The sequence below is a fragment of the Photinus pyralis genome, unplaced genomic scaffold, assembly GCF_008802855.1.
Source record: "Photinus pyralis isolate 1611_PpyrPB1 unplaced genomic scaffold, Ppyr1.3 Ppyr1.4_LG8, whole genome shotgun sequence".
In the NCBI taxonomy this organism is placed as follows: domain Eukaryota; kingdom Metazoa; phylum Arthropoda; class Insecta; order Coleoptera; family Lampyridae; genus Photinus; species Photinus pyralis.
The window spans coordinates 13,666,062-13,692,885 of record NW_022170819.1 but is presented as its reverse complement, the minus strand read 5'-3'; the positions used below and the strand labels follow the sequence as shown (position 1 = coordinate 13,692,885).

The following is a 26,824-nucleotide window of genomic DNA, read 5'->3' as shown; positions in this document are numbered from 1 at the left end:
ACCGCAGTAATAAATTTTATCAGCTGCGCGATTAACTATTCCTCACAAACATAAATAAATAAATTACGTCGTTGTCAAGCAAAACATTAGAATTTGCGTTCAGAATTTTGAAAAACTCAAGATTACTGTGTTGTCATAATTTTGGTCGATGATCAATGTATCTACTACATTTCAATATTCCACTTAACAATTCATAAAGTTGTTTATAATCAATTCAAATCAACAGTTAATGATGTAGAAGACTGTTTAGGTGGCACATCGACATTGAAGTCGAAATATACGACATTTGTCCTATTTTTTTAACCGACGTCCTCCATATTGATGAAATGAATATTTCTTCTATAAATCTAAATTCAGAACTGTACGGGGGATCTAATTTTCTCAATCTCTGCAGTTATGTGATGACTGGTGTGTGGTGCGAACGCAGAACATCGGCCATAGTTTTTGTGGAGCGAACTTGCTAACCCCCTCCCCCCCCCCCCCCCCAAGCCACCCCACTGTGTAGTCTATCTTAAGGACCAATCGATCGATTTCATTTTTTATCATGGTTGAGTAGAGAATTTTATGCCCTTTCAAATGACGTATCATAGTAGGGGGTGCTGGGGGCGAAGGGATGAAACATAAATTCTCGAGGTACCATTTTTGAACTTCCCCCTCGATATCTAATTAGACTTCTTTCCACAGCAACAATCACACAATATAAGAAAGAGTAGTATCCAACATCCCCAATCTGCGTTCTGCAATCCAAACCAAACGGATGTCCCCATTTTTAACCAATTTCGATCACGCAACAACTTTCAAGTGACAACCAAAATTACCAACTCGCAATCTTCCTTCTAGAAATATCTCGAATCGTACAAATCCGGAGACCTCACGAAGACAAAGCAAACCAATAATCATACCACGAACAAATGTCATACATACGTAAAAATACTTACATTTTAAAATCAAATCTAACTGTTACACTGGAATCTTGGAGACGTATAAGTCGAAGATTCTAAAATACTCTTAAAGATTTTTAAAAACTAAAAGAATGCTCTTATTTATAGATTATGGGGACTTTAGAAATCTTTTGGAGGTTTTCAAAGATTAATAAATCCCATTAAAACCTCGTTTTTTAACTATTTCACTATTTTTGAAGGCTCTTAAAGGTTCGGCTTTTAAAGGATAGAGATTTGAAGTTTCTAAAACGGCGTAGGGTTGTCGGATACTTTACACGTAGCCTTCCTCCCCCTTGTGACTCCCTAACAGTGTTCGAACACTCTTAAAGATTCTAAAAGCCAGTCACAGGCTCTCAAAACGTCGAGAAGGCTCTTGGAATGGAATCTCAGTAGACGGGGGCGCATCCTAGATGGCCGAGCGGGTATGAGGAGTGGGGGAACCCGTGCTCTCTCCGCTCATTCCCCCTCCCAGCGTCTACCGGGTGCGGGCCTAAAGAAGTTTCACTTCAAAACCCTTGAAAGGTTTACAGCCTTACAAGGATTCTGAGATCGTAGGTACCTGAATATGTATTTTTGAATTACCTTGTATATAGAAGTACCAAACGTTACAGTGGCTAAGTATATATTCGCAAAGGTACCAAATGTGGTTCCACCGTTTCACAAGTGTTTTTCACACACATTAACAATAAATCTGCGTTTAGAAGCAGCATTTAAGCGCCTTTCGACCAGTTTAGTTGAGGTGTTTTCGGTTGGCCTACTAAACATGTACGAGGAGGACCGCCGTTACATGGAAAGCTTTTGTTAAGCGTCAATATTATTGATGGAGCAATTAAAATTTAAATTGTAGATTGCTGTGAAAAGGATGTAAGATTGGAAGGAGGCTTTTGTTGTAATAATCCTACGTTTCCGTCAATTGTGGAAACTTGATCGGTTTGCCTGCATGTCACATGCTGATCAAGATAAAGTTTAGTTTGTTTAAATTTTATGCGTACTTGAACTGAATTGCGTTTCTCTGAACAATTGATTATATCCTTGCGCGTAAGAGTTTGGGGCACATTAGCATATTCGTTGAAATTGTATAAATTTTGAGTTACAATTCATAACTCTATGTTTAAGTGTAACCTATAACGTTTGCATCATAAATAAAGCTGACGATGTATTACTTGCATTTGACAGTACTCATTGATTTCAAGATATAATTCAGATAACGTATCGATTTTGATCTTGCTGGGATATTCAAATGTTGAACATTGTATAAATTTAAAGACCCATAATAGATATTTATGTGACAAGTTGCAAATTGACTGTCTTTGGCGCACTAGACGTGTATTTGCTCAATGAGCGCAGCTTTTGAACATTTTTATTATTTATTACAACCCTTATTTTTTACTCGAAAACTTTATTCGCTCATAAAATATTGTTAGTTATATACAGCTTGTGTCATTACACCTGACACAATTATTGGAGATGAATTGAAAAATCTGACATGAAAACTCTGTGTCGCACGATAAGTGCGACCAAACACACAATTAATTGACATTTATTAGGCAAGACATAAAGAAATTAAGACAACAATGCTGAAAGAAGGAACAGCATTCAGAGTTTGTTTTTACACATACCACGCACGCAGCCGTTCGACCGACAATTAACCTAAAAAAATCTTAATTACTTACAGTTATTAAATAATCCATTTTCTTATAGGTGGCAAATTAGATTTTTACGGAATGAGATAAAGACAAAAAAAAGAAAAACTATGACATGTCATACTCTAAAATTTCAAAATCAAAAGTTTTACATTCATTTCTCAAAACATCCACGGGTAACTAGATTTTCCTGAATCCACTTGGCTATGATGACAATGCATTTAAATGAATTACTTTTTTGTCCTCCAACTCATTCCGTAAGAATCCAATATGGCGTCCATAAGAAATAAGGAAGTAGTTTGCCAGTACCTTCTACATCTAGCGTGTTATGCAAATTCTGATAACAGATACATACTCTCCGAAAAAAAATGCCCTTGTTAACGGGAATCGTCTTATTTCCGACCGGTCTAGGGAAAATGAATACAAAATTTGATATTTTCAGATTTTCGGTGATATCTCAGTTATTTTCCAAGATTTTCAAGAATCTCTTTTTTAGTCACAGAAAGGAGTGATTTTGCTCTCATTTAACCTACAATGTATCACGCACCGTTGCAGACATCCCAAATCCGACACGGCCTTGAACCACCCTGTACACATGGCTACTATTCTCTTGTGTATTTTTTTCTTATTTGGTAGGTATTCGTTAGCATTTTTCAATCTTTGATAACATTCGAAAATGTTAAATTTGTTTAATGTTGGATATTCATAATCATATACATTTCCGACATCATTCCCCATGATGGCGCCGTTATGTTATAATAATTTCTTCGGAATATCCATGCTCTTCGAATGTGGTCGGATAATGTCAAAATGATTTGAGTGTTGGGAGAAAATGGAGTGTGTGTCAAAGATGTAAATAATGCAAGTGTACAAATACAAATGACACTGGATGGCACTGATATCAAAAGTTAGTCAAGAACGAATATCTTAACATGCAAATTCAATTTCCTCGAAGCCTTACAAAATACTTCCGTTCAACATAAACGCCGCCACTGATTTTGACTACAAATAAAGATCCAGGGTGGTGTCTTTTAAATCAAAAATTCAAACTGATAACTTTTTGGTGGTCACTTTTTTCAGTCAAGATTCCAAATTGCAACCATTGATCATCACTTTTTGTTCATTTACCATGAACATCTTGCATTAATTATCGATCGAACGGAAAAAAAACCTCCATTTTAAAGGAGCGATGACACACCACACTAACCTTCAGTTTGAAACGTTTATGTGGGTAATTTGCATAAACCAAAATTGATCGGTTTTGTCTTGAAGACTATCCTTTTTAAACCCTATTACCCAACAACAGCAATCGTTGCATCAGAAATTTTTTTGTTATCTTCGAGAAGAAATTCGATAACATTGTTTTCTCCGATCTCCTCATCTCGCGCTTACATTTATTGATGCTGAGTAATCTCCGAACGTGATAAGATCTCAGAGCTTCGCGGGAAGACCCAGTTACAGAAACATTTCATCTTGGTATCTTAAAAAAGCACTCGACTACAGATTGGAATGACAGAAATGATCTTCATTCGTCGATATAATCGAAAAGCAAATAGTTGTTTTAGGTAGATCAGATTGGAAAATTGCGCCTTTCGCTACGCGTAAATTGCTCTATTAAGTAGGTACTTGATATGAAATGTCGAGTCATTTTTTTCGCAGCATTTCACAGAAATTTCGTTTAAAATTCTTTTGTGTCATAATATGGTAGAGTATTCTGCGTATTTTTAAAATATTTTGAATTTATAAGGTGCGATCACAAAGTGGGCGGACAACGAAACACTTAGGTTTCCAAATTCTGATTCTAGATTAAATTCTACGTCTTGTTTATACTCGTATAATCTAAAATCAATAAGAAATTTTCCAAAGAGAATTCGAATTTATAATAAATCGCATTGTCAACTTGCCTATTACTTCTTAAAATTTTTTTTCAGGCTTCATCCTTTATTTCGCATTTAGTATTTATAAGTTTATTGACAGGGTCTTTTCTATATAGGTTCACAGTTACAATATTCTAGAAACCCTATACAGGGTGTTTCACGCAAATCTTTATCTAAAAGTATTCAGACTTCCATTAACAATTTAAATCTGAAAATTTGCACACCAACATAGTTTTTCATGATCTATCGAAAGAAAATATTATCATGATCGTTTCACTTCTAGTTGTACCGAATGTCGATAGCAACTTTCTTATATTAAATACAACGTCCTGTATTTCATTGCGTTTTTTAAATCTACATGAATATCTACGTCGCTTGATACCACACTTTACTATACCCACCATCAAAGGTTCTCAAGTTATTGAAGATTTTTCAAAAATTTTGACGTTTGATTGCTTTTTTTTAGTTTTTTGTATATGACCCCGTCGCCTTGAATTTCAAAAAAATCTTCAAAAATCAGCAATACTGACTTGATGCTACAGATTTAATGCTACATGATAATTATTTAAATTTTGATCGCCCCTCTGCAGGGTGTTTTAAAACTAATGGTCAATTTTAATAACTTTAAATCTTAAAAAGTTGATTTTTTCAAATAAAACCTGCTTTATTTTTTTGCACTTTTAAATGTAGAAAAAATTCTACATCGATCAAATTATAACATTCCCTATTAGGACAGTTGTGTATAATTTTCTTGCCTTGAAATGAATGCGTTAGATGATCTGTCAAACAAATCTTTTTTATGGTTTTATCATTTTTTTTGATGATACTTTCTTTATATTACTTAATATGAAAAGAATCCTACTTACTTTAATGAATAAAAAGTTAAACTAAGATGACCTAATAAAGAGAAACAAGTAATAATAACAGAGGTTTTCGGTTTTCAGCTGCCAAAACACAATGTGTCCACATTTGCCGCTTAAGAACGCCCCACCAACACCCGGCTCTAACTCTGAACCACCAACCAATCCCGGTAAAAAACCAGGCGCAAATACTAGGAATGGTCTTCGACGAACAACTAAGATGGGACGCCCATATAAAGTAGGTATACAATCAGCAGATGCCAAAAGTCCTTAAACATTATGCGATGCATCTCTAACATCCGTTGGGGTGCCAATAGGGAGACACTAATCACAGTGTATAAATCTCTAATTCTCTCCAAAATATCTTATGGTAGCATTATCTACTCCTCGGCTAGACCGGGGAAATTAAAGTTACTTGACCGAGTTCAGCTTACCGCCCTACGTTTGGCAACGGGAGCTTTCCGAACCAGCCCGGAAGCAGCCGTAAATTGCGAATCGGGAGTAGAGCCACTCCACATAAACAGGATTAGACAAAGCCTCACGTATTTTAATAAAATCAGAAGCATGCCTTATCACCTGAACCGGGTTTTTTTCAAGGCAGGTGAAATGAATAGAAATTGGGTAAAAAATAATTTAAAAACACACTGAGAAAACTGAAGTGTCATTAATAACAAAAAAAGTACATGTCATACAACTGGTTGCTGTAAAATGAGCGCCCATGACGACAAGTGTTATTCTTTACAACAACAAATTTGTAGAGCGTTACTAGTTTGGAATATATTTTAAACAAATATCTTATACTCACTATAGAAAGTAACCTATACAACATGTTGTTGTAATGAAACACAAGAAGGAAGTAATGTATAACAACTACATACTATATTTAAGAACTGTATATTATGGAAATATACAATAATAAAATTTATACACATACCTTTGTTCTTTATCTGCGCAAACATGACATACTAGTGTGTAATCCAACTAGTTTATGTGGTGGTGTACTCTTAACGTTTGTTACCAAAACTACTATGTAAGCGTTTGTCAAATGACTAATGCGCTAAACGTCATTACCATTGCGTTGTATTATGCATATTCCAATTCGAAGTATACACCAAGAGAACAAATAAAGTAAAGTATACATTATACATTTTTATTAACAAACGTAAAAAAGGATCCTTTTACAATATAGGTATATAATTAGATATAACGATACATACAGGTAGAGTAGATAATACTATCTACTTGGTATGCTTACATATACATACAAAAAAAACATGTATTACACATAATAAACATAAAACATAATACCTACTATATTTACAGCCTGTGATGACATACGACGAACTGATAGTCTCTTTTTACAAATAGACAGGGTACATGGCTACATAAGTCACTTGCCAGAATCAATTTAAATTTTGCACTTGTGTTTATTTTATATGCATAATAATGCTCGTCAAAGTAAACCGTTTCTGTTTCTTCAACTAGAAAATATATTTTTTCTTTGATATATAAGATTTTCTTAAGAATACAAAATGATGGTTGCTGATCATCACTTAAACTATCTATTAAGGTGAAATTTGTGTTTATGGAGTATCGATTTTCAAAAAATTGCACCCAAGTACAGGTAAAGATTTCCTCTACGTTCCTCAAATCATTTGGTATTATAAGATTTGCAAACATTTTGTGCAGATGTGCAACAGTTTCTTTTTTCAAATTTCCCATGCAACGTTTTGGTTCCGTGTTATATTTCAATGAAAGTAAATGAAAACTTAAACTCAATTGAAGTCTTTTCAAAATAGAATCTTCTATGTTAACTCTGCTACAAATGGAATTTGCAATTGCCTTTAAATTTTTGTGTTTTGCCTCAAATCGGATTGAAGAATAAAAAGGAAATGGCCCACAGTGTTTGAAAACTCGAGGGTAATGAGTGAGAATATGGTACTTAAATTTTAAGTGAGACTTACTAAACTCCAAATACAATTGATTGTGTTCCTCCACTATATTTGCAATTATAGCTGCACAATTAATTTGTAACTTTTTAGACGTAAGATAGTCAATTAATTTTCTTAATGATCGATACAATTTCCAAACACCAAAACCCTTCGGCACCAGATCTCCAATTATAACACCAAGATAACGTGTGAAGCACAGCATCTCAGCTGCTGACATTCGAAGGTGATTGTCGTTCAAGTGCATCATTTTAATTGGAGGGGGTACATTACTTTCGAATCCAAAATTAAAACATTTTATGCGATAATTTAGTGTTTCCAAAGAAAATAATTTTGCTTCTAAACACTTTCTCAAAATTAATACAATATCATATACACACACTCCTTCCAATACATCATGCATGATATCAACTGAAAAATTTGAAGCTAAGTGAAAATTTTTAACAGAGTGCCAAACACACATTTCTTTTACTCCATACTCGTAATTAGATGAGTCATTGAAATAGTTATCTACTGTTCTAATACTTTCTAAGTCCTCTTTACATTGCCTATCTCTTGCGAGTTTTGGAGATTTGCACAGCCGACAGCAGTAATGACTGGTAAAAGATTCTACTAACCCAAGCATGGTATTTTGACCTAAGTTGTCTCCAAGCAGTAAAGCCAATTGAAACTTAATTTTTTCACCGTTAATGACAATTCCGTGTGTACTCAAAGAGTTTAATTCGTCAATTATACATTTTAGTATTACCTTTTTTCCAAACAGCTTCAAATCTGTAGTTTTAAATAACATTGCGACAAAGATATTAGATAAGTTGGATTGTATGTCGGTAGGCAAACATGGTATACTATAGTAAATACCACCTAATTTATTACATCCTGAGTGAGATCCAAGAGGATTGCCAGTCTCGAACTCATCAAAATATAAAAATAGTGGGAGCACCATACAGTTGTCGTCGTGGACAATTAATTTTTCTTTCCAATGTGGACCCTGAATGTAGTTGCAAAATAAATTTTGTTCGTTTAATAACGCATTAACGTGGGCCTTTGTTTTTTGTAATACACCTGGAAGTTGAAAGAAAAGAGCCATAGTTTCTACCATAGAAATGTATCTCACGCAATGATTGATTGATTTAAGCGTAATTTTTCCAAAATGTTTTTTTCTACAAATTTTGGTACCCACCAAGTGTTTTTTTGGTTCTACAAAAAGTTTTTCATTTTTAAAATATTTAACGCATCTATATTCAGTAGAAAATGTAGACAAACAGTTATCAACTTCATTTAATAAATTCGTAATTTTCTGCTCATTCCCAACAATACCTAAAAAGGTGAGATTCTGTTTTATTATATTTACGAAAGATTTGAGAAGACTATGTACATCGTTGATGATGCGAATAACCTTATTTCTGGCCAACACACGATCACCATATAATTTAGAAACAAAGTAGGACGTGTTTTTCAAGATCATCTCTCTATAACTAAAGGCGCAAATATTATCGCTTTCAGAATTGCTTGATAGGCTGTCTATAACAGCTGATACGACGTCATTAGATAAACTATGACTTCTTTCGGTGTTAGGACTTTGGTTATTAAGTGGTTCTTCTACCGAAAAATCTCTATGTACACGAGAAAAATGTTTCCGAAATGATTTGCAAGAATTGAATTCTCTGTAACAATCTGATATTCCACACAAAATTGATTTTACATTTTTATGAAAAATTTCATAATGAGTTATAAACGCTGCAAGCGACTTATATTTCCCATGACACTGTTTACACACAATCATTTTAATTTTTTTAAAATAAGTAAGACAATTGGTAAATGTGATATTTACTCTGGTTTTATCTGTTATGTTGTGGAATCTATTAAAATAGCGTCTAGATCAGATTTTACGGAACTTACCGCTACAAAGTTTACATCAAACTCTGTGTGAATTCCGTAGATGTGTTTTTGTATATATGTAAAGCATTGCTGACTTTCAACGGGATATTTAGCATTTAAAGCAAAACAAGCTTTGAAACACAAATCCAATGCCTTCAGTAATGATTCCACTTCATATACATGGGCGTTTATTTTAACTAGATATTTAATGGGTTGTTCGATATCTCCTACTATGATGGCAGATGGTTGCTCTGTTAGTTTTAACCGCACACACTTCTGCTCCCTGGCTTCCAAAATTTGGGCATAATCGGCCTCCTCCTAATATCAAGGAAGATAATATTTAATAAAATAGGTATAACCTAACTATAGGTTTTGAACTTACCTTTATGTGCAGTATAAATGAATCCTTGATTTCGATTTTGGAGAAATTTGGCGTTTGTTTTCCTTTAATTTTTCGGTATATGTTGGGAAATATTAGAGGGAATAGAAGTAATGATAAATGTTCTTTAACACCTTGAAAATAAACGTTTAAGTGCACACTGCATTTAATCCTAATATATGCCTTACGATAAGATGCGGAGTCCAAATTATTAATGCTTTCTATTAATTGTTTGATTAAGGGACAGTTCTTCCTTTTTGCCAGAACTATTATAGCTTCACTGATATTCGTCCAATGTTCAAACAGTTTGTCCTTTTTATCGGGATGCAAACGATTAAAATCATCTTCCAACTAAAAAAGATGGGTTATATAATATTATTAGGTAGGTAATCCAAACTTACACTTACCAATAAAATTCCCGTTGGCAATTTTAAAGCAATAAATTTCTCAAAATAATCGAAGATTGAAATGCCAGATGTTATATTTGTTGCAAATCTAAAGGAATGACTCTTTTTCCAGTGCTCTTGGACCGTAGTAAATGGAGCATTATTGTACTCTAACCAACTGGCAGATTCCTCCGCACCTTCTTCAATTACACCTTGAAAGATATTCCTATACAGAAGTATGCAGATACTATTACGATCGAATCGGTATATATGGTTTGCTTATAGCTTACTTGGATTTGGCTGGTTGGGTTTGGTTTTTTTGGCTGGTGTGGATGGAATAATATCCAAACTTCTATATTTCCTCCTAGTGTTTATGTATTTGTCCCATAGCTTTCCATGGTTACCCACTGCTTTGCCTTCCATGTCCCTGTATCCCTGCACATAATAGATTCCAGCATTTTCCGTGGGAAAAGTCCTTTGAATTTCTTGAGCCAAATAAACAAAACGGTCCCTTTCAATCCTTTAACATTGTTGACATAAATAATGTCCTGTAAAGGACTTTTTACACACCTTTTGTCTGGATTATTCCTTAACTCATCATCAATAATTAGTTTTACTAATGCTCTTCGTTTAACAATTTTTTGTAGTGCGTATGTTTGTAGCAATTCTCTGCCCTCGTTGCAGTTTAGAATCGAATTTAAATCCTGCACAATTCAATAAAATGAAATAACACTAGTAGTACCTTTAATATACAATACCCGCTTTTGTTCTTGTGTGGTTGATTCGCCGTTGTCAAAAAATATTATTGAGCTAGCAGCGTCTGGATTTCCACTTTCTAAAAATTTAGAGTAAGTATAACTATAGATGAAACTGGTCGGAAAAAGCCAAAATTTATATATACAGGGCGTAATGAAGACATTGACCAAACTTTACAAGCGTCTTCATCCCCTTTGATCTAATCTACTTTCTATACCTAACTAATGAAAAACCACGACTTTTTTTACTATTTTCTAAATTAATAATTAGTGCTTGTTTTGGGGGCATACGCTGCGGATATCTCCCTTGATAAAGACGTCGAGGTAGGTTTGCATTTACATCTATCCATCCAGAAGTAAAATAAATATCGGGCATTTATCCGCAGTGAATCTCACTTTTCTCACAGAATTGATGCGTAGTGTGTTCAGACACCAGACAAAAGTAGCGTAAACCGTGCAGTTTTTGTTTGGTTTGTGAACACGTATACGCAAATTTTGCAATTACGTACAATTATTCTATACATATATATTTACTTGCCTAAAGATATAGTAGACAGATCTTCTGATCTCGGTTCAGCTTCAGATACGCCAGTATCTAATTCAATTTCGGCCAATTTAATCTAAAATAACAGAACAATTCATGTTTGTTGGAAAAAAAGTTCAATGCCGTTGCGGGGTTCCAAATATGCAAATTAAAAAAAAGCTTGAGCTAGGTAGCTATTGCGATCGACGCTTTTTGGACATGTCAATATTTCATCAAATGTCCACGTTTTAGATCATTTTAAGCAACTTTTAAGGAATAACATTTTTTGCTGCCTGTCTGTGTATCTATGTATGATGGCAATTTTCCAAGATAACGGCCCGACGGATTTTGCTGAAATTTTGGATTTGCATATTTGGAACCCTGCAACGGCATTGAACTTCTTTTTCAACAAGTAACCCACATTTTTATGAAGGTAATCGAAAGAAGTTATTTTTGTGTGTACACCCTCCAAAAATTGTGCCTGGTTTTATTACAAAAAATAGACAAAAAATGTCAAAGTTAAAACCAGGTGCCAAATTCGTGACAGAACAGCTTCCTAGCCCAAACATAAATTTTTGTAGGGTGTACTCAGAAAAAGAAAGCCTTTCGAGTAGTTTAATAAAGATTTTGCGTTGCTATTTAAAAAAATTGTACGGCGTCACGATGCGGCGCTAAAACTCAAAAATAAAAAAATATGTTCGGCAGTCTTACAGACTTTATTTTATACCTAATGTGCTTGCTAAAATTTTAACAAAATCAAAAAAACACTGTTTAATTTTTTTAACTTTGACATTTTTTATGTTTTTTTTTTATAATAAAACCTAGCACAAGCTAGGAAGCTAAAAACAAAATCTTTTTTTCGGTAAAACAGTGATTTTGATTTGTGTAAAACTACAAACATTTTGATTTGTAAAACCTACAAACATTTTGATTTGAATTAGGAAGCTGTTCTGTCAAGAATTTGGCATCTGGTTTTTTTTAATTACCTACACATGCCTACTTTTTCTTTACAAAAACACATGTTAGCTATACACACTGCGTAGACGAAGTGTGATGTTCGGTAAAGTCATGTGTAAGAACTCGTCAATTACTTACAAATAAGGGATTGATCATTTTTTCCCGTGACCCTTCTACCATCACAAACTATCGGTGTACTTAATATATAACATATAACAATTGTTGAACAAAAATTCTATACCTACAATATGAGTAATTTTTATTCGTATAGAACTCTATTTGTTCAAAAGTTGTTTAAACGTAATCATCATAACAAAAAAAACATACCGTTTTCCAGATTTCCAAATTTTCGGTTAACTTTAGTCGGAGCCCTATCTGGGGAACCAATTTTTCAATGTCCCTCTCCTTTAATTTTAATAAAACGCTCTCGTCGATGCAATTTTCTAGAAAGAAACACTCATTACCTCCATGCTTTTACAGATTTGCCGCTAGACAAGTAGCAATGAATATCATATCAATCTCATAATGAAGCAACTACATGAAATTTTGCAGATGATGCTGCCGCCAAGTTATACAGGGTGGTTCAGACCACTTGTCCACATGTTTTATAGCTCGGGGGCTTAAAATTTTTTACCAAATAGACTAGCACTAGTGGATCTTACTAATATTTTGTCTGTGCTAATATTATTGTTCTCTATCGAATGACCGGGAAATTGGATCCTCCTAATCCTCACCGGGGGGGTTAAGGTATACTTTCAAATAGTAACCCACATTTTTATATCTTTTTGTCTATTGAATGTTTTAAATTACAATTTTCTTAATTTTAATATTATCACAGACAATTTTTATCTGTTATATTATTTATTGCCATGAACTGAGTAGATGGGGGTCTACACTACTTCTTTTATGATGTTTTATAGTTTTTTGCAGTGAAATGATTTTTTTCTAAACATAAGGCCAAAACTTTCATACATTTTTGAGTAGAATCGAGATATGCAATAAAAAATGGGGGTTATCGTTTGATATTACAAAGTGGGTTCCAATTCGTTTAATAGAGCACAACAATAGGTATTAGTAACATCCCTGGGCTGTTAATAATTCTTAGGTCCCTGAGTTATGAAAGGAATGGACGGGTGGTCTGAACCACCCTGTATACCGCTACTATGTTGCCCTTATGCAGAAGTGTATTGAATAATTCTAAATAATTAGGTAAACAGAAATTAAACATAATCAAGAATTGAATTTAGTAGTGAAATTCCGTTAAGTTACTTTTTCATTGGTATAAAAACTAAGCGAAAACTACACGACTGCATAAGCAAAAATTATGTTAAAACGTTTAAAGATAGAAATATTACGATACTCATTCCACTTATATGATTTTTCATTCGCTATATCACTGAAATTAATGCTTACCTTACCTTGAAAAACTCCAATTAATGACTCTAGTCCCCAATGCGTTAATAGCATTTCCATTAGGATAGGTAAATTTATCAGGATCACGGTTATATCGTGTACAGGATACGGATACAGAACCACATAACACAAACGCACAATACACCTTAATAGTTTAAATGAGCGCTGACGCCTGTTCGAATGTGTACCTAATCTTAAAAAGTGCTTACCTACTGGTAACTAAATCATTTTCTGCAATGTGTACCATTCCTACGATTTAGAATACACTTGTTGTTGTATGTACAGAGTACAAGGAATGTAACAGTGGCGACTATTGTTTAGTATAAAATGCAAAACTGATGGGTATTGTCTAGTTATTAAAAGGGTAATATTAAGCTTTTTGTACGAATTAAATAACAACCAACACACGTCATGGTCTTAAAAATTGTTGTATGAGATATTTTATTTAAACTACAACGGTGGTTGTTATATGCAATATACTGTAATTGTCTTTATGTTACCACATTGCTTAATACAGTATGTGCGCAGTTATCTATCGAAAAATGTTGCTCTATTGCATGACTACCAGAAATTAACAAATACTTTAAGCCTCTTATACAATACAATTTAGTTAATACACAAAGATTTTGTATTAATTTAAGGGATCATTTTTCTGAGTGAAAATGTTCGTGGAAGGAAGAAACAAGTCCGAATCTTGCTGTTTGCGAAGATATAATTTTCTACTGTCGTGTGTCGTGCCGAAAGTCAATTTGGTGAAACCCTAAATTTTTACAATATAAGAAACAAACCTTACTCGACCATCGTTCTGCTCAATAAGCGCCGTAAGTACTCCTTATTTTTTAACGCTCCAAACTCTCCAGTACGTTACATAAATCAATTCTCTGCCGCTAAATTTATTCAAACTGTATTTTAATATTTCAACGCTATAAAGACAATCCCAAAATCTGATACCACAATGAAATGGCACAAGATGTTGTCGAGCAAATTGCGGACAAAATTAAGCTTGATAAACGATTTGCAATACAAATTGATGAGTCAACTGACATTTCCAACGAGGCACAGTTAATCATATACGTTCGTTATTTTGATATCGAGGAAGCCACTATTTTGGAAAATATACTGGGCTGCAAACAACTACCCGATTACACAAAGGCAGAAGATATTTTTAAAACTCTTGACCATTTTATAAGAATTGAACTAGAGTTGCAATGGAAATGGTGTGTCAGTATATCGACGGATGGGGCGGCTTCAATGACAGGATATAAGAATGGTTTAATTGCGCGTATCCGCACGATTAATCCTGAGATCAATTGGCAGCACTGCATTATTCATAAACAAAGTCTGGCTGCAAAGAACATGGACCCTGGGTTGCACGCAACCTTAAATATTGCGGTAAAGGTGGTTAATTTGATCAAGTCCCGTTCATTAAATTCCCGACTTTTTAAAATTTTATGTGAAGAAATGGGTTCTGCACACACGCAGCTATTATTACAAACTGAGGTACGGTGGTTGTCGCGAGGAAGGGTATTAACACGCCTGTTTGAACTGAGGGAAGAAGTGTTCTTTCAAAGCTGAACTCTGATTTAGTTACTTATTTCGAAAATGAAGATTGGTTGTGCCAGTTAAGTTACTTGGCAGATATATTCAACAAATTAAATGAACTTATCTTCAACTTCAAGGGTTTGACAAAAAAATCCAAAAACTGTCCGCCTTTACCCCAGATGACGGTACCGTTGACTTTTAAGTGTTTAGTCTTAATATTTTATACGTGTCTACAGCCTGCTGAGCGTTGCAGATTATAAATAGCAAAGTAAGTCTGAGTGTTACTACTAAAACTATCATTGATAATGCTTAAACCGTATTACCACGTGCAAGTGGATATTTTTTTAAGTGAAGTAGACATGGATAATTCTAATCTCAGCGAATTAAGTGATTCAGAAGAAGTAAATCACGAGACAAGTGAGAATGGAAAAGAATATGACAGCATGGAAGAAATTGTCAAATCCATCTTATCGGAAATAGTACATAAGGTGGCAACCAGCTCGGAAGAATGCTCTAATAAGGTGTATACAAAAAAAGGCAATTTAAGAAAGAGAAAGATTTATGAAGAATTACTGGCTTCAAGAAAAAAACATAAGTCTGAAAAAAAAGCTGATGCGCACCAAGTAAAATTACCTTGTAATGAAAAATGTCGCCTTAAATGTCCTCAAATAGTTAATTTAGAAAGGCAGATTAAAATTAATCAACAATTTTGGGCAATGAACAACTTTACGCAAAGAACATTCTTGTTAAGTTGTACAAAGAGGGGAATAAAACAAAAAAATACGGTTGCAGGTGTTTCAAGACGACAAAACAGTTTTAAATATGTACTTAAAACCGTAAATGGCGAAGAGTGTTATTATTATTATTATTATTATTATTATTATTATATTTAGATGATAATAGCATGAGGCAAGCCTATTATGCTATTTCGTTTAAGCTAATTTCTATCGGTTACGAACGTACAATTAGTTAACAATTAATCTTTTCTAATTCTTGTTATCAAGACGATTCTTAAATTGGTTCACATTTATTGAATTTACGATGTGTTCGTCTAGTGCATTCCACTGGTCGAACATGCGGTTAGTTAAAAATTTTTGCCTTTGCGTAGTTCTGAAGGGTTCCTTTTGCAATCTAGTGTCCGCGTAAGCGGGTATCTTCACGAAATTTCAGGAAGTCTAATTTGTTAGCGGGAAATAGGTCGTGAGTTAGTCGGTAAATCTGAATCAAGTCCGCTCTATCTTGTCTGAGACATAGTTCAGGCAACTTCAGTATACTTAATCTGTTACTGTACGAAATTAAGTTAAAATGTTTAGGCCATCGGGAAACTGCGTGCATAACTCGCTCTAACAACTTAATATCTTTGGCCAAATATGGTCTCCAAACTGAGACAGCATACTCCAAATGGGGTCTAATATACGTCACAAACAGCTTTGCACATAGTTCTGGCGACGGATTAAGAAATACTTTCCTGAACATACATAACGTAGCAAAAGACTTTTTAAAAACTTTAGCGGATTGCTCGTCCCAAGTTAATTTATTATTTATTGTGACTCCTAAATCGTTTTGACATTGAACTTCATTGATCAGTATATTATCCAAGCAGTAAGAAAATTTTTGATTATGATGTCCTATTCGCAGCACCACACATTTTCCCCCGTTCAAAGGCAAGTCCCACGAGTTGCACCAGTCAACTGCAGCATTTAAGGCGACTTGGATTTTATTTTCCGCTTCCAAGGAGTTACCAAATATTTTGATATCGTCAGCATAGGCCACATGGCTGCATTTCAAGTTCAAAGGTAAGTCCGAAGTATACAAGATAAATAAAAAAGGTCCAAGAACAGAGCCTTGAGGGATACCACTAACGACCTCAGTTCTGTTTGATACAACGTTACCGACTTTGACTACAAATGAACGATCAGACAGGAAAGCTTTAATCCACTGTAAGACATTTCCATTAATTCCAAAACTCACCAACTTATGTAACAACAATTCGTGAGAGACCCTGTCGAACGCCTTACTGAAATCTAAATAAATGATATCAATAGAGGCTTCAGAATCGCTAAGTTTGGTCCACTGGTTAATCGAAGATAGTAGGTTCGTTATCGTAGAACGACCTGGCAGGAAACCATGCTGTGTGTCAGGTTATGTTTGTAAGACTTTTCTGCTTGCTACTTTGGGATTTCATCCTGCCAATGATAGATTTTTAAAATCTGTGAAGAGCTCCGAACCTAATTCTATTACTCCAAAAAAAGATATGCGTGGTTGCCATCCTAATGCATCCAAAGTTGATACAAATTTAATTAAAGAGCATATGAATTTTCGGCCAGTTATTTCTCATTACAGAAGAGAGCACACGCACCTAACAAGTTGTATCTTGCCAGTGACATTTCGATAACATTCATGTATAAACATTTTGCTCAAAAATGTCCAAATTTGAAGATTTCCTACGAGTTGTATAGAAAGACAGTTGCCGAAATGAATATTTCGTTCGCCAAGTTGGGCAACGAAGAATGTTTTGAATGTGAACAACATGACTTACATTAAAACAATTCGAGTCGTAGCAAACAAGGATTGAATGAAGACTGCAAGGAATGTGCATCATGGAAGCAGCATAAAGAAAAGTATGTTGCCGGAAGAACAGAGTATAAAGCAGACGAAAAAGAAAAGGTACCGGAAACATTAATGGTTTCAGCGGACCTACAAAAGGTAGACCTTATTTTATAATTTATTAATCTTATTACTTATGCATGCCTTTTTTTCAGGTTATAATGTAACCCCGTGCTGAAATGTTTAAGGAAGTTATATTTACTCCCAGTTGGTGCTTATACCAAAACTACTAAACCACTTGCTGGCATGAAGGAGTGGCTGGTCGAAACAAGGAGGATTTGGTCTCTTGTTTTTATGCGTTCTTTTTACATAACAGGGATGTAATAGTATTTTACATTATTAGCCAGGTAAGTGAGTTTTTACTGGCGATAGGAGAAGTTGACTAGCGAGCCGTTAGGCGAGCTTGTCATCTCCTAGAGCCAGTAAAAACTATTACCTGGCGTATAATGTACAATATTTTATTTGTTACTCATTTGTAAACGTAAATAATTAGTTCTTAAATTGATTCTGATTGAAATGCCTAAAATATCATGTTATCCATGTAACAGAGACTTCGCATTAATTCTGGCCAATGAAATTACTAGATTACTAACTTGTAAAATTTTTACAGGTCTGCTGTCAGTTTTACAGGTCTGCTGTCAGTTTTACAAGTCAGTAGCGTTTAAACATGACGTTTACCCGTTTGCGTTTTGTCTTGTTAATCAACGTTTACAACTGAGTAACAAATAAAAAATATTACTATTTGGCTGGACAACTGTTCAGCACAAAACAAAAACTGGGCATTAATTTGCTTCTTTATTTATGTGGTAAATTCTTCAGAGATCGAGTTGGAAAATTTAAATGTAAAATATTTTCAATCAGGCCATACGTTTATGTCTGCGGACTCGTTTCACCACCAGGTGGAATTGAGTTTAAAGAAAATTGCTCAAGTTTTTGATTTTCGTGATTTCAAAAATGCCGTGCAAATGGCGAGTTCATCGAAAGTGGATGTGAAAGAAATGGCTCCACAAGATTTTCTTCAATGGAAGGACAATTCATCTAAGCACAAAATTCAAAAAAATACACCGAAACCTTATCTGCAAAAAATGGTTCATTTGAAATTTATTAGAGGCGATTAGGCGAAAACGTATTATATTATAAAAACTCTTTTTCTGAAGATTTTATCAAGCTAATGCACATAATCGTATTCATATGTTTCATTTTATTTATATGGGTAGCTATCTGTTTCACGCGACTCTTAAAAAAAGCATTCAATATGGGGACATAGTTGACGATTTTCTATGGCGTCGTTTTAAGTATGTGTGTTACGAGTCATCCGAATGAGGGTAACTGAAGTGTTATCCGTTTTTCAGATACCGCGAGTTGACGGAGATCATGCGACAAAAGGAGGACCGACATTTCGCAGAGGCAACATGGCCAACGGCACGATGACCGCCGAAGACTTGAAAAAAAATGGCACTTGAACAAATATCTAAGGCGTGTGAAAGTCATCGTTATTCAAGCACTCGGGCCGTTATGAAAAATACCAAGAGCTGGAAATGCTTCCCCTTTACACGCATGTCGATGTATGATACATTTTTATGGCATTAGCGAAACAGTGCATATTAACCCTCTATACCGAAGGGTTATATGTGATATGTTATAGGTACGAGCTTCCAAGAAACTCTTTCTCCAAACAAAAAAGCAATAAAAATCACGTGAACAATAGTCGGCGTCGGTAGCGGCCCTAAACAATTTCACATTTGTTTTCACGTGATTTTTATGACTACCAAAGGGGGTGGAAGTAACAAGTAAGAAACAAGCCATTTTCGGTTTGAACGCAAAGTAGAAACGTCAGAAAGGTGTAAGTACATTTACCTTACGTAGCGTACATTCTATAATTTCCTACATACTAATTGAGTATATTTCGTTTACAAATACTAATTAACAAACGAAGTTACAATAGGCAAGCATTTGCGAAATTTTATTGTTAAATATTATGTGGAAAGGTGGCAGGTGCTTTAGCTTCATAGACATGTCTGTTCCGAAAGCAAGTAAAACGAAGTATAGTTAAACGGTATATAAGATTTACCCTTCCATTACATTAATTAAATTTCCTATTTATTTTAATATTGCAGGAAATGCCGCGCGGTAAAAAATCACGAAACGGTAAGAAATCATTTAGTTCCATAACATATTACAAAAATGTGCTTATAGTAAACGAACCGGAGCGGCCGAAGGAGCCCCCACAGGAGGAGAATGCTATTATGGTGCCACCCCCGCCGGAGACGCTTACCGCGCCGGAGGCGCCGATCCCTCCACCGGAGGCGCTGATCCCTCCACCAGAGGTGCTGATCCCTCCTGCACCGGAGGCCATGGAAGTGCCTGCTGCTGGTAATCTCTCTTAAAATTGTTGTAATACTCCTTATTTAAATACCGATAATTCATAGCGGAGAATCCGTGGTCAAACATACTCAGCTCCGAAGGAGTCCGGCCAGAAGCCACGTAGGCGCTCAAATTTTGGTAAATACATTACATACATACATTATAATCATTCGGCCTATGCTGTCCGTTCAATTTTATATCCGGAGTAAAGAAGCTAATGCATAGCGCTGCACAATATTAAATTTACTATTAACATTTGATAATTTGTACTACAGAGTTACATGGTTACAGGCTGTCAGCAACGATCCTGCTGAAAGGATTGAGCTGCTAGAGCGCTACGTGGTGACGACCAACGAGCGGTTGAGGGCCTTCGAGGAGGAGTTGGCCACTCGGGGCCCTAGCAGCAGCGGGCACCATGGCCATCGTCGCGGTCGGAGAGATCGGGGCCGTCAGCGGGGGAACCGTGGCCGGGGGAACTCCACCATGTTTTTATCAACCGTGTCCAAGGAAATTCAATTTATACAGTGGACTGCGAAGGCATCTTCGAACATATAGTACTGCTCCAAACACCTCTACAAAAAATGTAACCGCAGACGATGCAGACGGAAACGCAAATGATGTAATACATGAAGTTTCTTCGCACAGTGACAATGACGTTAATTTCTCTGAAACTACTGATCAACTTTTAAATTGTAGCGTACCACTCCCTGACCCTAATCTGCCAGTTAATGAAGCTGCTAATTTTGTAAGTAAACTGACATCTTTGGGTTTACCCGCTACCACTACTCAGCAAATTATTGACGCAACTAACGAATTTGTAAATAATATAGTGTGGAGTATGCACAATAATGATCAAGATGGCAGCTATGAACCAAAAAATTATTTTCAAAATTTTGATTCGCACTACAAAAGAGAAAAGTATTTTGAAGCACAAATTGTAAAACCTATTGAAATTTGTTTGGGACAAAGGCACGACCAAATATGGGATCAAAAATCTTTTTTTCTACAACTGTCAAAAAAACCTGTCATTTTCTGACGGATTTCGAAACGCGAAGTACTAGATTTTTAAACGGTTAATTAATAAGTAAGGTTGCTACTTCGACATTACATAGAGTGTGCTGTTAACGAGAAATCATCTGTCAACAGTGAAAAAAGATAACTTCTGTAGTGTTTCGAAATCCGTGCTTCGAGCAACGAGTATATGACAACAAGAGAATGGTGAACGTTTTATTTTAAAACCGTTAGCATTAATGTTTAATTAAGAAATACAGGTAGAAGTTTGCGAAAAACACACATCATCAAGTCCCCAAAATTTGACATTTTAAAGTAAGATAGCCATTTTGTTTTAGAAGGTGCCCCACATTGATTGCGTTTAAAAACCGTACGATTTACTTTACCGTTTACGGTGTATGGCACATTGCGCCAAAGTAATGAGTGTAAAAACCGTACATGTCCCTGACTTGTACTGTTTTTCATCTCAATCCAAACACAATTCGCAAATGTTTGTTTATAAGCACAGCGTTAGTCTCGTGTGTGTATTTATGCCGTTTTAGTCATCTTCTAACAGTTTTAAATACGTAAAAATGTCATCCAGTGATAGTGAAGGAGCAGATAATCATAGTAGTGGTAGCAGGAAAAGAAAAAGGAATGTGGATGGTTGGAAACACAACAAAATAAAAATAGCACGCTTGCAAGGTCAGGCGTATGTTTCTAGCAAAGGAAAACATGTTGAAGCAAAGACTGTAGGACCTCCATGCAGGTAAGTTACAATTTTTGCTTAAACATTAAAATAAGTTTAATATTTTCTAAGCTGCAAAAAAAAAATGTATGCAGCAGTTCACTGAAGATGAAAAAAACGCTATAATGGTTAAGTTACACGACGGTAAGCCAAAAAACGAACAAGACACATACTTGCAAGGACGTATGGTAGCAAATCCCATTCAGAGACACAGAGTAAGAGGTACTTCACCTAAGGAAGAAAGAAAATCTAATTTTTCATACTTTGTTATGAATCAATCAAATCGAATTTCCGTTTGCAAGCAGGCATTTATGAGTCTTCATGCCGTATCACATTGGCAAGTTCAGCGATTAAACAACCTACTTCTAGCAGGAAAATCTCCAAAGGATTTAAGGGGCCGGCATAACAATAGACCCCGTGCAATATGTGACGAGTGGATTGCAAAAATTAAAGAGCACATAGAGTCGTTTCCGGTAAAAGTTTCCCACTACTCTTCTAAAGACATTCGATATTTAGATGCATCTTTAAATGTAAAAAAAATGCACAATTTTTTCTTGTGAAATATCCAGAATTGCAGAATTGTGTGAAATACGAATTTTACCTAACATATTATAATGAAAATTACAATCTCAGGTTTGGAAGGCCGCAAGTTGATGTCTGTTCGGAGTGTGAAAGGCTTGGGGCCAAGCTTAAAGACAGTAATCTTAACGACAATGCAAAGAGAGTAGCTGCCGCGGAACTCATGGTCCATAAACGGCGCGCGAAAAAGTTTTATAATAAAATGAAAGAGGTGCAATCTCTGTGTAAGGAACGACCAGAAGTAATGGGCCTATCTTTTGACTATATGCAAAATATGCCTCTTCCACATATTCCTGTTCAGGAATTTTTTTATTTTAGACAGCTTTGGGTATACGCATTTCAAATACACAATTTTAAGGAAAATACTGGACATTTTTGCACCTACCATGAGGGACAGGCTCTTAAAGGGCCTAACGAGGTATGTACATTCCTTTATCACTACATAATGAATGTCATACCACCTGAAATAACTGAGCTGCACTTGTTTTCCGATGGATGTGGGGGGCAGAACCGTAACCAAACCATGGTTCGATTTTTGCTAGCATTGCAGGCGACCAAGCGCTTTAACAAGATATATCACTACTTCCCAATAAGAGGCCATTCGTTTTTGCCCTGTGACAGGGATTTTGGTTGTGTAAAAAGACTTTTTAAGAAAGATAGAATTTACATCCCAGAAGAATATGAAGAGATGATAATATCTTCAAGACAAAAACAACCATTTACTGTGAAGCAAATTCGTTATAATGACATCATTGATTTTAAAAACTGGTGGCCTGCTGACTACAAAAAAACATGTTCCATTCTGATTCGTGGGCCTACACCCAGAAAAGAAACTTTTGCTGTGTCGAACTACAGGCGGATATGTGACAACATGGGAGTTTATAGGTGGTTTGAAGTCACACACTTTTAAATTAGGGGAAAGTAGGGTAACTGTGCGCAGCGGGTAACGGTGCGCACTACCATATCTTTAAATTTCGCGGCATGCAATGGAATCCATGATGGAGAGTATCAAGGCGCATGCATAACTCATATTCTCACCGACTGTGGTTGCATTCCGAGTTCAGTTGTTTGTGCTATATCGATGTGTGTGATTTCGCGCCTTTTCTTATTGTTTTGCACGTGTTGAAAATAAGCTGGTAAGTCCATAATTTTAAATTGATTATACAAGTATAATAACATTTTGGTAGGGCATGATATAATGGTTATATCTGTGCCTTATCATTGAATTTGATTGAATAGATCTTGTGATAATGGCGAGTTTATTTTACAATTTACGATGGGGTAATGATGCGCAAAAATGCGCACCATTTCCCGCCATTGAATTAAATGTTAAAACACAAATTTTATTTTATGCTTCAGATATGCCGCGGAAATATATCAGAAAAACGGAAAATAACAATTACAGTGAAGAAACACTGCAAACCGCCCTGAATGCAATAAAGAACGACGGACGAAAAGTTAGAGAAGTTGGTAGAGCGTATGGCATTCCAGAATCAACCTTACGCAAAAAGCTTTCACTAAATCAGTCGAAAACGCCACGTCTGGGTCGAAAGACGATTTTCTCCATCGAAGTGGAAACTGAATTGAAGCAATATGTGTTGACATTAGCTAAATTGTTTTATGGTGTCACACCAAAACAGCTAAGACAGTTAAGCCCGAAACCCACTAGCAACACCCCACACCACGCCACGCTACACGACACTACGCAACAAATGTGTGTGCAGAAGATAATCATTACTTTACATGTAACGTGTACACACTCGTTCCACGCGACGCGACACCACGCGAGAGGACGTGTACTGGGTCTGGATGTCCAGACTTGCTCGACGCGTAAACAAGCGTGTTGACCCGTTCCCCTTACGTCCGAGTTCCCGCAACAGTCACCAGTTGTGTTTGTGTACATTTGCTGCAAGACATTTGCAGTGATTTAACGACAATGCAAGATCAATTATTAATTGAAAAAGTACGCCGGTATGAATTTCTTTACAATCAGCACTCGTCTCATTATAGAGACCAAAACATGCGGCAGGAAGCGTGGGAAGAGATAGCGCGAGAATTGAACAGTTCAGGTATGTTGATATTTTTTATTTAAAAAAAGTACGTAAATCTATTACATTCCATTATTATTTACAACAGTCCTTCCCCTTCGAACCATTTCTTGTTGCCAAGGAACACTGCCAAATGGAGAATTAAAATATTCTTTAAATTGTTCCCTGACGTAAAAAGCTCGTTGGGTCGCATTTCGCCTTAGTGCCCCGATATTATTTAAGCCAGAATTGATTGTGCCTAGTGGTGTAACATCTGGTTCAAAATCTTCGTTTGAACACAACATATTGTGAAGGCAACAACACGCTAGCACTATAGAATCCACCATTACCGGCTGAACCTCAAAATACCTCGTGAACACCCGCCACCTAGCCGTTAGGATTCCGAATGCATTCTCCACAACTCGTCTTGCTCGCGATAGTCTGTAGTTGAAGATTTTATTTGCTTCATTCCCGGCGATTGTATTTCTACTATACGGCCGCAATAAATATGGCTTCAGAGGAAATGCCTCGTCGCCTACAATCACATAAGGTAAAGGCACTCCATTTTCCGTCAATGGTTCATCTGCAGGTACATGTAAAGTTGCACTTTCTAATGACCGCCCTAAGGTAGAGTTGGCAAAAACATTCCCATCACTGTTTCTTCCGAAAGATCCAACATTCACAGTTATGAATTTATAATTGGCGTGTACAAGCGCGAGCAAAACAACAGAATGTGCTCCTTTATAATTATAATACGCTGATCCACCACCAATGGGGCAACGGATATTAATGTGCTTCCCATCAATTGCACCAATGCAATTGGGGAAATTCCACATGTGTTTGTATCGTTTAGAGACATCTTTCCAGAATGTTTCAGTAGGTTTTGAGTAGTGTAGCTGGGTACGTACGGGCTCAGGAAGTGACGTCAGACTAATCAGGAGCTAGTATTTGGGTCCCGTGACTGTAGACGTCCAATGAGAGACGAGTAATGGCTGCCGTCGGCCATTTTGTGGTTTACTGGTTGCCGTCGGCCATTTTGTGGTTTACGAGTAGATAAATTAATGAGGTGACCTCTTTGGTGGTATGCAATATTTGCAATATATCATAAGCGGGCTTTAGTCTTTTGCGGTTGAAGTTATTTTTAAATGTTAAAGATTACGGTGTTTGCCTTTGCACTTTTTTCGCATTCTTGCTAAATTGCAATTATTTATTTTAGCATTTTTGCAAACTTTATCGCATTTTGCGAAAAAAGCGAGCGTAGCTTAAACGCTGATTACCACAGACGATGCTGATAAAGTTATTTTTCAGGAGAAAATTCTAGTATAAATAACAAGGAATCTTCATCTTTACAGGTAGTTAATATCTAAACAACTTTATTGCAACGTGATGAAAAATGTCTGGTACAAAACGCTGTTACGAGTGCCAAAAGTATTTTTGTTTTTGTAAAAAATCTATTGAAATGCATCCTATAAGAAGCAATAGTGATGATTTGTTATGTTATGAAGAATTAGCACCATCACCACTTCCGAAAATGGTAAAATATAGAAAAACAGGTAAACCAATATTATCAATTCATGAATATCAGGAAATCCAATTACCACCAGTGTTTAAGCTAGAATAAAATTTTGTTTAGCAAAAATGCTAAAATAGAATATTTGAAGTTGTTTTTAAATGTTAAAGATTACGGTGTTTGCCTTTGCACTTTTTTCGCATTCTTGCTAAATTGCAATTATTTATTTTAGCGTTTTTGCAAACTTTATCGCATTTTGCGAAAAAAGCGAGCGTAGCTTAAACGCTGATTACCACAGACGATGCTGATAAAGTTATTTTTCAGGAGAAAATTGTAGTATAAATAACCAGCAATCTTCATCTTTAGAGGTAGTTAATATCTAAACAACAAATTGGTAAGTAATTCTTATATAAGTAATGTTACTAAATTAATTTGCGAAATCTTATTAGGCAAAAGCAATACTTTATAACAAAATCAAATAACATGGATCAGCTCTTAAAGGAATTAACTTCATTGGGAAAATGTGAATTTAAACCAATTTTAAAAATTAAGGATATGATAATTGGTAAAAAATACAAGCTATATAGTATTAAATCAGTCCAAACTAGTAAATTTGGTAGAAAAATTGTAGTTGAAACAGAAGATAACAGTATTTTTCTACCCGAGCGTTATTCAAGATCGTTGTCAGACGAAAAAATCACGGAATTTGCAGCATCTATTTGGAAATTCGCTTTAGTTTTTGAAGGTGAAGTCGATGTGGGGAAACCGAATAAGTTGTTGAAAATATCTTTTACTGACGCATAGCAACAATAGGTATGTATGCTTCTTATTATGTTATTAAATAATAAATATTTTAAATTTTAGCAATATGCATCCACATCCAAATTTTGAATGGG

At 35.5% G+C, this 26,824-nt stretch overlaps 3 protein-coding genes across 3 annotated transcripts in view; 2 read left to right on the top strand and 1 right to left on the bottom strand.

The window, feature by feature from the left end:
• Positions 1-26,824, top strand: part of LOC116179315 (transducin beta-like protein 2) — a 124,198-nt gene that overhangs the window by 19,294 nt on the left and 78,080 nt on the right. The window lies entirely within an intron of this gene.
• LOC116179317 lies at positions 9,105-13,763 on the bottom strand. Its single transcript, XM_031499086.1, has 10 exons — positions 13,567-13,763; positions 12,476-12,591; positions 11,207-11,288; positions 10,672-10,748; positions 10,484-10,617; positions 10,204-10,433; positions 9,935-10,125; positions 9,716-9,878; positions 9,531-9,661; positions 9,105-9,466 (listed from the first exon to the last, which is right to left on the bottom strand). Exons 1-10 carry the CDS (start codon positions 13,619-13,621, stop codon positions 9,116-9,118), a joined length of 1,530 nt encoding a protein of 509 aa, XP_031354946.1. The 5' UTR covers positions 13,622-13,763; the 3' UTR covers positions 9,105-9,115.
• On the top strand, positions 19,545-21,095 carry LOC116179318 (CASP-like protein 4A2). The gene is made up of 4 exons (XM_031499088.1): positions 19,545-19,858; positions 19,907-20,083; positions 20,140-20,212; positions 20,366-21,095. The coding sequence occupies exons 1-3, from the start codon at positions 19,831-19,833 to the stop codon at positions 20,196-20,198; spliced, it is 264 nt and encodes an 87-aa protein (XP_031354948.1). The 5' UTR covers positions 19,545-19,830; the 3' UTR covers positions 20,199-20,212; positions 20,366-21,095.

Coding starts and splice junctions, on each gene's coding strand:
- LOC116179317 (XM_031499086.1), bottom strand. CDS start 13,621: ATGGAAATGCTATTAACGCATTGGGGACTAGAGTCATTAATTGGAGTT. Junction 10,434..10,483: donor AGGAATAATCCAGACAAAAG/GTGTGTAAAAAG, acceptor ACAATGTTAAAG/GATTGAAAGGGACCGTTTTG. Junction 9,662..9,715: donor TTTGGACTCCGCATCTTATC/GTAAGGCATATA, acceptor TTTATTTTCAAG/GTGTTAAAGAACATTTATCA.
- LOC116179318 (XM_031499088.1), top strand. CDS start 19,831: ATGCCGCGCGGTAAAAAATCACGAAACG. Junction 19,859..19,906: donor CGGTAAAAAATCACGAAACG/GTAAGAAATCAT, acceptor ATGTGCTTATAG/TAAACGAACCGGAGCGGCCG. Junction 20,084..20,139: donor CATGGAAGTGCCTGCTGCTG/GTAATCTCTCTT, acceptor GATAATTCATAG/CGGAGAATCCGTGGTCAAAC.